General features: G+C 37.3%; 1 protein-coding gene across 1 annotated transcript; it reads right to left on the bottom strand.

Moving 5' to 3' along the window:
• Positions 1-2024: 2024 nt before the first annotated feature.
• On the bottom strand, positions 2025-16351 carry LOC124282408 (Golgi phosphoprotein 3-like). The gene is made up of 3 exons (XM_046718388.1): positions 16068-16351; positions 9143-9389; positions 2025-6635 (listed from the first exon to the last, which is right to left on the bottom strand). The coding sequence occupies exons 1-3, from the start codon at positions 16248-16250 to the stop codon at positions 6211-6213; spliced, it is 855 nt and encodes a 284-aa protein (XP_046574344.1). The 5' UTR covers positions 16251-16351; the 3' UTR covers positions 2025-6210.
• Positions 16352-16523: the final 172 nt, after the last annotated feature.

Genomic DNA, 16523 nt, shown 5'->3' with positions numbered 1-16523 from the left:
ATACAAATGTTTGTTTTCTCAGTGATTAATGCCACCTACCCCTCAGTATAGCCAAATGATTTACAAAACCACCTGGGATGACCTTCAACAGATGTCTGCCAACTCTTATGCCCCCTTAGGTACATGTCTCATTTGGTCAAATTCCCCTAAAAAACAATGAAATTAGGGACCGTTCATCATTTATGGCCAGGGGTGTGTGAGATATGATGATTTCTATGGAAAAGCATGTACAATGTGAATGCCCCCCAAATTTATGTACAAAGTGACCCCTGCATGTCATGTAAAATAATCAATGACCCCTCCAATATTTTGCAAGCATAATTTTTAAATATTAATATGTAAAAAAACGTACAAAAATGATGGGGACACACACACACCCAACAAAATGGGTCAGTCGGGCTCTGTCTGGTTTGCTGACCAGGTCAGGATGACATGGGTTGGTGCTACCAATATCAATCACTGGCTTGTTTGGCCCAAAGTAAGTTATTTTCAGGCTTCTGTCATGATTATTGCTGAATGTCTAGAGTACTGGCAGTGGAAAACAACACTTAACAACACAATTCTAACATTAGATTACATAATTATAGTTACAATGCTTGTTTGAATTGACCTTCAGTCTTTGTCACTATCTCAACAGTCCTGTATAAATAAGTTGATAATTTTGTGTATGAATTCCAGTGGCGGGTTCAGAAACACCCCACCCCACCCCACCCCGAAAATGACTTAAGATCACATTGAAGATTTTATTTTTTTTGCGTTTCCTTTCAAAATTCCTGGATCCGCCCATGAGTTCTGTAACATTGTTACCATGTATAATACATTTTCGGAGTGAAAATTAATCTGAAACACTATTCTTAGGGATTATTTTGATCAAAATAACATTTATTTCACAATTGCAGTCTTAACAATGCATTCCATGCAATAACATAAAACAAAGCCTAAAAGCCTCTGTTGGCCAGTGCATCACAAGTTTTAACAAGCCCAATACACTAGTTGCAACAGAATTGGAAATTCAGAATTCATTTTGTGAAAAATCACTGACATTTCCTGCAGATACTGGGTCAAGTATCAGTCACTGAGCAGGCTCAGACAAATCACTTTTTCTACATTCCATACCAAATACGCAAATACGCAAAAGTTGGGAAAGTCCTTACCCTGAGAAAACTGTCATACCTATGAAAATGCAGACTACTAGATGCATCATGGAGTAGTTTCTGGTTAATGTACATCATGAAAACAATGTCTGTAACACAATGAAACATGCCACTGGTCACAAATGTGAAACTGATAACAGTCTTGGTATAATACAAAGTGTGCTCAAAGTGATTGCTGTGCTTTGACTTTTGAATGCATGTTGGGCAGCACATGAATTCTTAAGCTCTAAGCAGCTGTTAGTCTGATGCATGCTAAAGACACTGACCAGTCAGTCAGTATATACTGTAAATCATGAAATTAATGCGAGCATTTTATTAATGCAAAAAATGCGTCTGTGCTCTTCTCGCATTATCATAATGACGCATTTCAGCCTGACCATGTCTACTTAATAAAAGGCAGAAATCATAAATCTGTTGACACTACACATTACACCAATACAGGTCACTTCCTCATTACAGGTATCTCAAGCCACATGTAACTATCACTTGTTACAATCACTGGTCATTGTTTAAAGTCACTCAAGCACATCAGCCAGACCAGACATTCTCCAGCCACGTGTTTGTTGTACCTTGGTAGATGACTAGTGTCTTTCAAGTCGGATTACGTTTATACATGTTGTCATAAAACAAGTAGTAGCTAGCAATCACGTGATCAGACTTAGCAGCGTAATCAAAACATCGCCAGCTCATTTCCATTCATTGCTTTACAAGATCAATTCATTTTATCATCAACACAGTTTCTGAGCTCGTATTAATTTCGTGACGCATTTTAGACTAGACCCTCGCACTCGCATTAAATTCGTGACGCATTAATTTCATGATTTACAGTATATCTAAATGTGAATTGTGAAAAAAGAAACAAAAGCAACATACCATACTTTGTCAATTTATTGATATACATGTAAACAAATCTGTATCAATGGCCTATATACAAATAGAATATTTCCCAGTGATTGCACCTAAATATCACAAAACTAACTGTTAACCATTAGCCCCAATCTTTCAGCTGTAAAGATACCAATTCTGGTTGAAATAAAGCATCCATGACAAAGGTGGTGACAATCATGAAACCAGTGTCAATGCACCAGGTACCTACCTACCTACCTTACTGTTACACAGCATACATTCAGTAGCAAATCATTTGCTTCAGAAACTTGGACAGTATAACAGAACACATCACATCATGTTTTCAGTATTTCTTAGAATTAACAAATCCTTCACAAACACTAAAAGCAGTATAAAAAACATCTATGTGTCTCCACGTACAATATACCCAGGATAGAGCTATCTTGGCTCCATCTTTCAGGATATTGTAACGACCAAAAATATACAACATGAGATGTTAATATTTGTAATTGCTTTCTGTAGAAAGAAATGCAAGATGCACATGCATCAGCATTCAGGCAAACTTTTATAGAGAAAAAATAGTCTCCCCCCTGGAAAATCACAAAGTATGACAAGAACATGGTAATCTGCTTGTGATGGAAACTACAAAGCTTGGCAATGCAACACATTGGCTGGAGTCACCTTAAGCAGGGTTAAGACTACTTAGTCTACTATATTGTTAGGTCTAAGACTACTCTTGGACACTCTCACATCGAGGGGGAAAGTGTGGAAATATACACTGATATGTGTAACTCCTTGAGAGCAATGAAGATTGAAGACTTTCACTCCTGTTCTTATACTAACATTTAGAACTTGGCACATATTTTATAGTTGTAACATCATCCAAATCAATTGCAGATTTGTTCTAAGCTTACAGTTACCTTTTAGAGGATGAAAGAGGCTGTATTTAATAAATGCATCACATCTTTTGTATGAACTGGATGTCATGGAGATACCAATAAGATACTTCTTTCAGTTGTAGCACAACCAGAGCTAAGACGGACACCAAACATACGAGAAAGCAACATCAGTATTGATACCAATAACATCCAAAGAATGTCATCTGACTGTCTAAGGAATTGAAACAGTTATTCCATTCATTCTAAGCAGTTTTCAAAGACGACAATTATTAAATAGGCTAAAATCATATTGTCATCCAGGCTTCCCACATCTACCCATTCCAAAAGATTTTACAGTATTTTTATTATAGTGCCGAACCACTCATCATGATCACATCCACTGATTACTGATAATATGTTGAAAACAAATTAACCCACAGTTAATACTTTCAAACCACAACATGACATGCAAATGTGAAAATATCAGAACGGATTCATATGTTCATCAAAGGATGCTCATCAGAATACCTAAATATCCAGTGTCACATACATCCCACCATGAGGTCTTGCAGTTCTATGAAACACTTGGCTTCAGATGCCGCTACCAAGAAATACCCTCCTTTACTGCACCGGAACCAACATTTCTGATGTTTGATCCATCATTTTCAAAGGTAACTGGCCAATTGACCAAAACATATTGAATTTGATCATATTTATTTTCAAGCTGATGAAAGTACCGGTACCCAATATTATTCATCTGAACAGAAACCATTCAGAACCAGAATTAAAGCACCCTGCAGCTTCATGACTTGCGCTTCAACCAGCATGGTTAGATGTGCTGTGCACTAGGTCACTGTCCTGTACCATATTGATACATGTGTACCATTACAGAACTATTGATCAAGGACATGAAAACCATCAAAAACACATATTATGAATATATTATTCCATAACACAATTTTACCCCCATGGTTTGAAACAACTCCAACATGATACAACTTCCTTCACAATATAGCATTTAATATTACTCACTGGTGGTGAAAAGAACCCATAAAACATTTCAAATGACCATGTGCATATTCCCACATTCTGTACAGAGCTCCATCAAAAATATTCTTCATTTAATAGGGATAGAAGCTTAATGTTAACAGTGAACATCTTGGTGTCAATTTTATACCTCTCAAAAACTTGAGATAAACTTATTATCATAACATATCACTTGTGTATGACAATGGCTACTGCCTCTCAAGTCAAGTGAAGTCTTGTATGAATCAAACATAACAAAGTAATGTACACAATAAAATAGGCAAAACCAAAACAAAATGCTATAAGGAAATGAGCTGTTCAAGAAACTCTGTACACTTTCTATATACTTACAACTGATGAAGTCTATCACCAACTCTGTGTCAGATCTCCACAGTCTGGCATCGCTGGATAAATTCATACGGTAACTACATTATCACAACTAGAACCAGAACAATAAGAAATCAAAATCCCATGAAATGCCATGTCACAGAATGGTAAATACTGTCAATATCTGTAGGAAGGTATGCATGAAAGAAAGAAGTATTGGATGTTCCTACAACAGATTATAAGACATTTGTAGACTTCTCTCCTCAAAATATCAAGGATGGATTTATGTACATAAATTCTTTAATAATCACAAGCTCATTTTGGTATTTGAAAAGGGAAATATGTTCAATATGTTAAAAGAGATAGTTCCGATCATGCTGATGATCTGAAAATATTGGAATGTCTAGTTCTAAGAAAATAGTTGAATTAAGAACCAATCACCCAGACTACTTCTCTTTACTATTTGTATATATATTAGTAGTGGATTTCGTTAATGTGCTATGCTTTGCATTAGTGTCATTTCAGCTAAAACATATTCAGTTTAATTGCATGGAAGATTGTGACAGGTTGTGTTAACATGGCTAATGTTAAGATCAAAGTGTGCATATAATTGGGGTTAACATCTATACATGCAGGCATGATGCTGGTGTGTGGTATATGTGCATGTACGAGATGGTGATGTGTGTGAAGATGTATGTAAGTGTGGAATATAATGTGTGATGTGGGTGCATGTACATGTATGATAGGGATGTGAATGGATACTGATTGTATGTGTGTGTAGGTGTGTGATGGTGAGAGGTTTGACCCTTGAGTGTAAACTGATGCACATGATAGTGACATGTATGTCAGTGGGTGTAAAAGTGTGCAGTGTTAATGATAATGATTTCTTTTGAAACACACTGACATACACGTCCCTTTGCACTGATGACAACACACATGATATAGGATATTGTGTGCATACCTTTTCATCACTTCTTACATAGAACTGGCATCCAGAGACAGATAAACACACATATCACACACTGTCCAGGAGAATACCTCGTGTATGTGGCCCTTTTGTTTAAGTTTATGGATATCCCAGCCTACCTGTGTTTGAAACTAAGCTGTAAATTCAGAGGGTTCTTGTCACATATGTGAAGAGTTTAGGGGTCCTTTGATTCACATTCAACAGAACTCCTGGACCCCTGTTAAATTCAACCCTGTTACAACAATTTGAATATCTGGGAGGCTGTTAAACATCTATACAGGAACAATTTTCGGGTAAATTTCTACCATCTTATGCCATCAAATATATGTGCAGATATTCAAAAAGCGCAGTTACCATGCCTGAATACTGGTAACAATGGATAGAGTCTGATAACCCAGATGCGCAGAGTTGAGGATCTAGAATACCTCACAAAGTAGGACAGGATCTGCTGGCAGGAAAGGAATACATGTGAACATGGTGGATGTAATGATACAGAACAATGAAGTATGGCTATATACAAAGGACCGATGGACAGTCATATCCCCTAAATCATCCAGCACAAACTGTGGGACTGTCCAAATCAAGATGACATAATGATATCTGTTATACCGCCACCTTGATCAACAAAGAAGGTTATTGGCCCTCTGTTGGGTACATTAAGGACTATCTACTGTAACCCCAAACAGCATGAGATCAGTCAGAACTGACGTCATCCTGCGACATGCTGGTAAATTTAATGAAGTTAAAACGTCCCCAGTCATATACATATCCCAGTTTCATATTAATTTGGGCAGGATCTCCACTCTTGGATTCAGTAGCTAAGGGAACAGATCCTGCACTGTATTCAGAGGGATTTGTGTTTCCATAATATATCTCTGTCAAGCCTGAAATCACTGGTCAAAGTTTGAGGCTTAAACCATGAAACGCCCCTCACTTTCCACAAAGTCAAGTTCATGTGAAGGTAGAAAAGACACCAAATCCATTGAAAGCACAGAAGTAGCACAGGCTAGAATCACTTGCTGACAGCAGATATGACAGCCCACAAAAGCTCATTGGTTCCTTCCTTCATGCTCTCAGCATCAAAGTCCAGATCAAGCAGTTCTCGAACGCGTTTCATGGCCACTTCATAATCATCATCTGAAAGGGGAGCGAAGGCATTTTCCAAAACGTCTGAAGCATGAGCAAGATAAATGAGAGATAATACACGCTTGTCCATTCGATGGGCATCATTGGTCCAGCGACTGAGAACGGAATCTTGGACTCTCTTGATGAGCTTCTGCTTGACGGTTGAGTCGGTAAGTGGATGTGTGGTCATGTCAAATAGCAGGAAATTCTGTTTCTCAGTGGAACATACACCTTTCTCAACCAGGTTTTTGGCCAAACGCGCTCGTACATTCCTCAGTTGATAGCGCAGTTTCAGAGGATTCCAGGTTTCACCTGAAAAAAAAAGTGAAACAATGAGCCATGGAATTTATACAACATTTTACGCTCAAGCAATTCATCAAGTTTCTCTTGCAAGCCCGTTCACTAGCTCTCTATACCATAACTGCCCCCAGTAACTTTTCCCCACTTGGACTACAGTCTGTTTGGCTCAAAAGCGGACCGATGAATTGCAATCGAACTAGAAAACTAATAAACATAAAATACTCAATGAAACACTGATCATAATCAAAATGTCAGACCAACTCTGTGAGGTTTTTGCACAATTTATGTCCTAAAATTAAAAAAGTTGTTTAACAAACTATCATTAAAATATTGACACAGTTCACTATTTGTTACGAGGGAGGTGTGCAGAGAAAGGGACAGCCAGGAGTGTGAGAAAGGATGGAGATGGCACAGCACAGGTTAATGAATCAATAACTTTGTCGGCACTTGTGCACGTGCTTCTCTAAAACCTGGCTGTCCTTTTCTCTGATCTCCTCCCTCGTAACAAATAGTGAACTGTGTCAAAATTTTAATGATAGTTTGTTAAACAACTTTTTTAATTTTAGGACATAAATTCTGCAAAAACCTCACAGAGTTGGTCTGACGTTTCGATTATGATCAGTGTTTCATTGAGTATTTTATGTTTATTAGTTTTCTAGTTAGATTGCAATCATTAGTCCGCTTTTCAGACAAACGGACTATAGTTGACCAGTATGTTTACAAAGTGATCTCTGTCATGTACACTCTTCTCCAACCTAATTATTCTGTTTGTTAATTTGAATTCTTGTTTCATTTCAACTATCTTGTTTTTAGTTTTGTGAGAACACTAGCGAGGCTAATGAACGCATCACTCGCTGGGAAGGAACTTCCAAACTCATGGTCAAAGGGAGACAACTCTTACAACAAAGCTGTCTCTAAATATATGGCCTCATGATGGATGACTTCGTATCATGCATGGTGAAACTTTTCACAACTGGCAATCTAAACAAAAGGCTTGGATGTCACCATGCCCGAGTATCCTCTCAGACACATCGGTTTACAACTTAAGAAAACAGCGAATTGTTTTGTTTCTTGGTCTTCTTTTTGAAAATAGCACTCCATATTTGAAAAATGACCCTGCTTAATTTTTTCATGGCAATCCTGGGAAGTTGTACTTCTGCATCTAGAATCAACACTGAATGTTGATTAAGTGAGTACTCTTTCCATTAACAAAATATACATTCTTACAAGAATCAGAATACGGAGTTTATATATAGATATTTAAATTCACAGGCAATGTATGCACTGATTTTAAGACCAAAAAGTTTAGTCTAAAAAAAAGAGTTTTTGGTTTCATAGCTGTACAAATTCCTGACTACATTATATAATAATTTAGGGTTCAACATGTCCAGTGCTTAAATCATGCCATCAAATTGTACTTTCTTGTGTACTTTCTTGCATGCTTGGAATGTTTTCACAACAACTGCTGTGCATCCTGTCTGCTCTGAGTATGGTGTGAGGTTCATTAAAATATTTCTTTTCATAAACTTAATTATGTCAATGTTCTAATTTCAAGTTTGATGCCTTGTCATATTTTCATGATTATGTCCACACATGAGGAACTTATAATTTTTAAAGTTCAAGTGCATGACAATCTTGTTTGTAAACTGTCAATTTTACTTGTCATTCAGTCCACCTAGACAAAATTTGACATTATACCTCCTGTGATCTTTCTTTGCATGAAGACTTAGGACACCCTCTTAGAAGTTCGAGTACTTTTAACTTTCTAATCTGCCATCCGTGTTTAGGGTTGCGGATATATTAACCAAATTGTATTGGCTCTGATACAACACTGGCTTCAACTCCTGTTCTTGTGATTGACACAGAATCAGCTTCAGAGCATAAATCTTTGCTTGATTGGCATGGATGAATACACAACAGCTTTGGTATATTCAGAATGACCGTCTGGGGCTGCTAGTCATCCTTATGAAGAGATTTCACTTCCATAAATACTACAAGAGAAGTGGGGAAAGGACACTCCTGCCTTCCAGACACTGTACAATATTTTCCATGGTAGTTTAGTAACAACCTGTATGCACACAGTTATCGTCGTTTTTTCAAATGAGGTGAGGTGAAATTGGGTTTAACGTCGTGCTTGAGAATATTTCGCTCATATGACGACGTGCATGCGTGTGTATGTGTATGTGTATGCGGCTGCTTGTACTATCCCAGACTGAAGCTGGTTTTATAGTGCCAGCCCACTGAGATACCATGCCGCAGTGAAGCATGAATACCCCACTCAGACACATTATACTGACTCCAACCAACCAGTCCTTGATGTACCCATTAATGCCGAGCGTCAGGCAGGGACCAACAAGTACCATATTTTAACGTCTTTTGGTATGACGCAGTCGGGGATCAAACCCGCGACCTCCCGCTCTCCGGACGGACGCTCTAACCACTACAGCACGGAGGCGGTCTTTTTCAAATGAAGATGACTACTGAGCCTGAAACCCCTGGGAAAACATAAAATAACATACCACTTAGATATTCAATCCAGCTCTGGACAGTTTCTGCAGGTTGTGTTTCTTTGATGTGCTTGAGAGCTTCATCTAACAAGACATCTCCAGTAGGAGTGTCCGACTTGCAGATAACCTTGCGATTGAGTAGACTTCGCCTTCTCATTCCCGCCTTCTCCAGCTCCAAACGCCCACGTAGTGCAAGCTCTATCAAGATGCACCCTCGCAGACCAGATGATATACAGTCATTCCAGAAGGAGGTATAGCCCTGAAACAACAAATTCATAATAACTACACACCATAAATACACAAATGTTAAGCTTAGTCTTCAACATAAAGACCCATGTTAACACAAATATGTACGGATATTATGCCAAAACTAAACTTCAATTAATATGCATACCGATGCAGTATTTTTGGTGTCTTGTATATGTGATACATGTTGCTTCACCTTAGGCAAGTGAGTTTGTTCAAAATTGCCTCTGTTCACCCAGCAGAAAATGGGTACCCAGTGGGATAAGTCATGTGACTATTAACTTTCTAGTATCTCACAGGCAGCTTGGTTTTTCTGGGGTAATAATAATCAGATTGTCAGTGCTTTGAGCATTGCTCTTGTGTGGTGAAAGTCAGCGATATACAAATACTCTTATTATCATGTTTTACAGATTAAAAATGATATGCAGCAGAGAACGTTTGGGTGATCCGGGCACAGTGAGGGTGGTAAGGCTCATCATCAGCTCAGGGCCCTGGTTGTTATTAATACCATTATCTCTAGAAAATATAGGCAACTCAACACATCTTGTTGCCTGAGACCAGTGAGCTATCCATATGGGCATATGTAGTTAATACCAAACAATCCAACATATTGCTCCAAGCAACAAGATTAGTGTTATCCAATGGAGTATGGTTACCTGAGCTCTCAAGAACAAAATTTGTTTTAATTACACACCATCACAGACTGAGACACATTAAGAAATGTGTCCTTGTAATTGTTAACGTTTATTCATGACAAAATGTTCACATCAGCACCACTGCAACTGCAGATAGGCTAGCTCTACTGAATACGTCAATGGTGAACAGAGACAGGGAAAAGGTGGTCTAACAGAACTCTGACCATGCTGACAAACAAAATGAAGAAATGCAGATTCATGTTCTTAACATCATTAGCCCCCTGGATGTCAAGCCTTTTCCTCTGATGCCCATTATCATAAGATTATAATAGTGATGGTTGTGCACAAATTGTGTTTGTGTGGCACTGGATCCACCTACGGCTATATAGTTACACAGAAATGTAGAATATAGTGTTGGCAATTGGTTGAAATCTCACAATTGATAATTGGTTCATTACCAACGAGCAATCATCGAAAAGAATTGATTAGCGTCATTTTTCAGATTTTCTATTCAGGTTGTTATTGCAGAAAGGTATTACGTGGTTCTCTGTTGCTTTTTGTTTTATTTAGGAACTGCAAACTGCATTTGAAAATTTCCCATCCAATGTAAAATAATGCAACTTGCTACTTTAAAGTGATGACTAATATATCATGAACATAAAGTTCCTGCAGTCTTCAAGAAATATTCAGTCATGACTTTTCAGTAAGTGAAGTGAGTTTTCTAAGAATTAAACGTCTAACGGGATCGGGTGGTCAGGCTGACTTGGTTGACACATGTCATCGGTTCCCAATTGCACAGATTGATGCTCATGTTGTTGATCACTGAATTGTCTGGTCCAGACTTGATTATTTACAGACTGCTGCCATATAGCTGAAATATTGCCGAGTGCGGCGTAAAACTAAACTCACTCCCTCACTATTATGCGAGTAATCTTATCTTCAAATGAAATTCCTGAAAACTAAATGATACCATTTTAGTTGATGTCATAGCTTGTTTCATGTTGGAAAAAGATGACATTTGTACGTCGAATGGTAAATTTCCAGTCAAAGTATCATAATTTGACAGAACATAAAACTGACTGGTTTGGGGGCATGTCCTAAAAAATGCCTAATCTGCTGGTGCAGTTGTACAGCAATGTGTTGAGAAATGGTGTCAAACTGTCAATGGCTGATATTTCTGTTCATCAAGCCAAAATAGTATTGCATACACTTTTGAATGTGTGATCATGATTTTGATCATGGTGACCTTGACATTTTGAATATTTAACAGGATCAAAATAGTTAATGTCTGCAAGTGGCATTCTTGTTTGAGTACCTGCTGCTTTGCATGTACAGGATGCCCTTCAGGGCTTAATCGCTTGAAGTTAAACAGACAAATCCATCTTCCAAGTCCAGGGCTCCAGATAAGGGCTGTATCGGCGTATGTATGGATAACAAAATATGCACGGTAGGAAATAATTTAGAAAACGTAGCAGATACGCACCACAGCAATGGTGTACGGTCTTAGAATCATTTACACTCATTTTTAATTACAGATGTATTTATCTGAAAAATGGTTTTATTGTTTATTGAGCTGTTTACACAAGAGTAGCAATGTTGTGGTGCATACTAGTATATGAAATGAAACACAAGATTACTGATATTCCATTAAATTCCATTCAGTGCTCTAAATGTACTCTTAAAGGAGAATACGAACGAAAACATAACTTTTGATATATTGTAAAGGATATTCTAAAAGTCACATTCCGTGGTTAATATTGAACAAAAAGTTTGTAAAATAGCAATAAAAACACAAAAATGTACTCGTATTTCCGTCTATTACGGAAACACCCGACATTTAATGAGGAGAGGGGGTATCACGTGACATGACGTCATATGTGCCTGTTGCTGATGGCTTCCTCTTTGATTTTACCTCACAACTTAACAGTGTCCGTGGATTCTGAAGCAGTAAAAGATGTTCCTGATGTCATTTCTGAAATGGTTGTTAGACCGTATCAATACGATCCGATTTTACATCTTGCAAGACAATCTTCCACTGAAGATGAAGAAGAAGAATCAAGCGAAATGGAGGCACCACTTGAGGTCAAAATAAATTTAAAAATAGACCATATCATTAACAAGATTACTATTTGTCAGCAAAATGTCATACAGTTCCAGCCAGCAAACTCACCCCTATAAATATATGACCAGTCATTAAGAATTATTTAAAAAAATGTGATTACAGTTCATTTTGTGTCAAATGGGTGACTGTAGGGTGTCTGGGATTTAAAAACAAAATAATTATGCTTCAGACGAGGGAAAATAAAAATTACCTGCTTAAAAAATTACACTGGAATTATTTTGTTGAAAAAAATTAGGATCCTATAGTACTGTCGGAAATAGAAAAAAACTGTTTTAGGCTGTTACGCTGTATCCCTAAAATGTACACAATTGCAAATAGCATATGTCGAAATAACCCACTTCGGCCTAACTGGGCATTCAGTGGGATGCGTAATACGATATCCAGAAAAGCATGTTTACTCGTAAAATCGGGCAAAAACTTAGGAAAAATATGAATAGCTGCTGCAAACAATAGATCAGACTATAGATGACAATTAGGTCGCTCAGCCAGGTATGACGACGGACCGTTGACTCACCTGGCATGAAATGCCATCTCAAAGATATTTTGTGCTTTTTCATGTGTGTTGACTATGTCTCATCTACTGATTAACATCTTACGTGTCTTTCTTTCATAAAGTTTATGTTGAGATATGTAAGAGAGTATGATCCGAAAACCATAGAAACGCATCGTAGTATATAGGTGGCATGACCACCCGAAGATCGACAGGACTGGATATTATTTGTTAATTGTTATGACGTGCCGTGTACCTCCCCAGTATAATTGCCCTAAAGGATTATCTTATCTTAGCTGATATCTCTATCCCCAAGCCCGACCCCAGGTTTTGCTTTTGAGACGGCCCCTCCTATCTGTTTCTTTTTATAGTGACAGTGAGACTGCATGGTAGCTACATCCTTAATAGTTTCGGCATAAAAGTTATTATTTTTTACGTCAGCTATCGTTTATAATGAATCTACGTCTAATTTCAAATTCGGCATTTAAAAAGTGTCCTTTGTAATACAATATCGTCGCACACTAATTTGCATAAAGCCATGGTCTGTTCCAAATGAGTCTTTTTTACTTAGAAAAAAACGCATTGCTCATTTCTGCACTAATTTCCCTTCAGTAAAGTCCCTTTTCTCCTTTTCCTATCTCTCTACCACTGAGACTGTAGTTAGGCCGAACTCAGTTTAACAGATATTTCACACTTTCATATATCAACTACATAAATTGTAGATATAAATGAGAAAATACAGTTTTTTTCTATTTCCGACAGTACTATAGTTCTGATTAATAAAGTATGAAGTCAGAGCTAATATTCGCGACGCAGCAGATAAGTTATTCCCCGAAAACTGGGGAATTATAAAGTACAAGTCAGGACAACTTATGTTTCCCCATTGTTCGGTTATGGAAACAGTTATTGTACTCGGTCATAGCCTTAGAATGACATCTTGTCAGCCAATGAGAATACAGAACAACTTTCACGGCACACTACTGATAAATAGCGAGTCTGATGCCAATGTGCGTAATTGGACAAAATGGAAAACAATGAAAGCAACAAGCACTTCATGATTTGCCGTTGTATTCGGCAATGTTTGAGTAGACTGCATCATTTAGGGCTCTAAACCGAAAAGAATGTTATAGCGAAACATTTTCAAGCTCATGTGAAATCTCTTACTGATTTTGATAATATATATCTCATGTGTACCAGTAGAACTGCCCCAGCTACAAAATGCCCCAGCAAATTTGGTCATTCATTCTAATTTGTTCCAATTTATTAATAATGATTGAATATATGCTGTAAATGCATAGTTTTTGTCAACCTGTTATGATATTATGTTCTTTATATAAAAGTTATTAGGAAGTAATATTTCTGATAAAATGTTTCATTAGTAAACTCATAACTATGTACATACTTATATATGAAGAACATACCTGGTAATATCAAAGTTGACAAAACTATGCATTTATGGCCTATATTTATTCATTTTAAATAAATTGGGGCATTTTGACTACCCCATTGGGGCAATTTGACCAAATTTGCTGGGGCATTTTGTAGCGGGGGCAATTCGACTGGCAATCGGACGTGATTTAATTTATGTTAAAAATACCACTGACAGTAACTTGTTACAGGGAATGATGGAGTATAAATGAATCTCGTGGGTATTTTTTCCTTCTTCAGCCTAGCTTGGGGATTTCCATACCCCATGCGTGCATGTCTCTTTCATATGCGTCCGACTCGGAATGATCGGCGCATTTCTCCTGCCGAAATCTGTCATTTCACTTGGCAAACGGAAGAAATGGTGGTTCTTTCCCATGTTCGATGATGCTGTGCATCCCCAGGCAACGCAATACACCATCGTACCATTTAAATAAACGACAGAAACAAAACGATTTGTACTACTGTAGCACTTGGTCTTTGGCAATATGGCGGACTCCAGGCACATTTGACGTCACGAGCGGAAAGGTCATGTGGGTTCCAGCGAAATATGCATAATGGCCGAAGCTGAGATTTATAGAAACTGTTTTCACGATTAAAACATAATTATACATAATTTTTAATTGAAAATTTGGGAATATGTTTCTGATGACTTTATCTTTCACCCAGCAAATTATTGCAATTCACTCGCATTCTCCTTTAAGGTTTTCCAGTACTCCTGTATTGAAAAAATAAGGAGTACATACTCCTGATGTTGAAAAATTATCTGGAGCCCTGAAGTCATTACTGGTTCTTGGTTGTGGACCAGCTAATGAAATGGAGAAACAATCAGAAAAGACCTATAATCATTCAATTTCATAAAAGTAATCTGACACAAAAGTGGGCAGAACTGGAATGAGCCTGCTTGCTGCAATTTCACTGCGATGCAAGAAGTGGAAACCATGTTTTAATCTCATTGGCTGATTTGTTCATTCTGGTGACAATATAGTCGATCATATTTATAGTCATCTTTACATGCTTTATGCCAAGTCAGTTTCTTCAAATTTGATTTCAATCAAGCATTTGTGATAAAGCATGCCCTAAATTATTAAAATCTATGAAATTGCTATGATCTGAAGACTTTTCCGGTATTTAATTAGCGTTACACCTGATGAACTGCTGACCTGTCAATAACAAAAACAGCTGTTCAAAAATACGAAACAATACAAAGCATCATATAACCTTGTACTCTGCTTGTCTCATGGCACTTACGGAGTACATGAGATATGTCACAGCACTTAAATATTAGAAAATATTCAGATATTGTTTATGTATAAAGCCTACTTTCTGAAATGTCAAAAAATATTTTCTCAATTCAGCAAATGATAATTTATTATCAGCAGCAATTATTCTGTACCATCAAAACTACAGAGGGGAGGTTAAACACAATACTCACTAATTTAGATCACTCAAAAGTTATTCATTGGATGTTGATCATTCAAAAAAAGTATTATACGGTTGGTTCTCTGCAATTGAGTTTACCTGCTTACACAAGTGAGTGTATTTACTATAATCACAAGTGAAGCGACACTGTATGAGTTATCTTCCTTAATGTGCTGGGATCCATCGCTAACAGAAAAAGTAGCAAGAATGATCCCCCTCGCAAAGAATGAACAACCTCACTAAAGGACAATACTGATTGACAGGTGGCCCAAAACTGTCAACAAATGAACAAAAAAACGGAGAGAGAGAAATCCCCAAACCAAGAAGGCAGATAACGTGATGTTTTTAACAACTGAACCATAATATCCATCAACTATTCCTGGTCGATCTTATTGCTTAAATCTTACATTGTGTTCAAAAGACAGTGGACTTGAGGTGACAGGTTGTCAGCTTTGACTGAACAGTCAAGCCAAAGGGTATCTCCACAAAATGACATTCACTAACATAATTCGAAAAAAAAGTAGAAAACATGAAAATAAAATGCTGACATCTGTCATTCTCAGCCCCTTATTTTCATCCGTTTTAAAATGGTTATACCTCTCTGTCCTTCAATCCAAGCAATAACACTTCTTCCATGAGCGTCAGTCTTGTTTCTTTCGAGTCGTGATCCTCCAGTTCCTCTCTCTGATCATAATTATCTTGATCATCATTAGCTTCAGCCCCTTGGCTTGCAGTCTTTCTTTGTTTAAGTCCAACGTTTCTCTGTGTTAGACTTGTCATGTTTGTCGTATGATGTCAATAAATAAAAGTAACGAAGAGTTTAATCTGTTTTCCACAGAACCCACTCCAAAATGGCCGATCGAGAAACAGAGTTGACGTAGTTGTCAAACGAGATTTTTCGAGATACCATAAATAAACATTAACCAGAACAGAAAATTTAACTTTTCTGACTCCGTAAATACAGAACAAAATCGTTTAATTCATTTCGTTAAATCAAATATGTTAAAACGTATTACTTTTTATTTCTTGCAAATCAAAATGCGCAATTCTGAT

The sequence above is a fragment of the Haliotis rubra genome, unplaced genomic scaffold (genome assembly GCF_003918875.1).
Source record: "Haliotis rubra isolate DU_JTF1 unplaced genomic scaffold, ASM391887v1 Scf3, whole genome shotgun sequence".
In the NCBI taxonomy this organism is placed as follows: domain Eukaryota; kingdom Metazoa; phylum Mollusca; class Gastropoda; order Lepetellida; family Haliotidae; genus Haliotis; species Haliotis rubra.
This window is presented reverse-complemented; position numbering and strand designations above follow the sequence as displayed.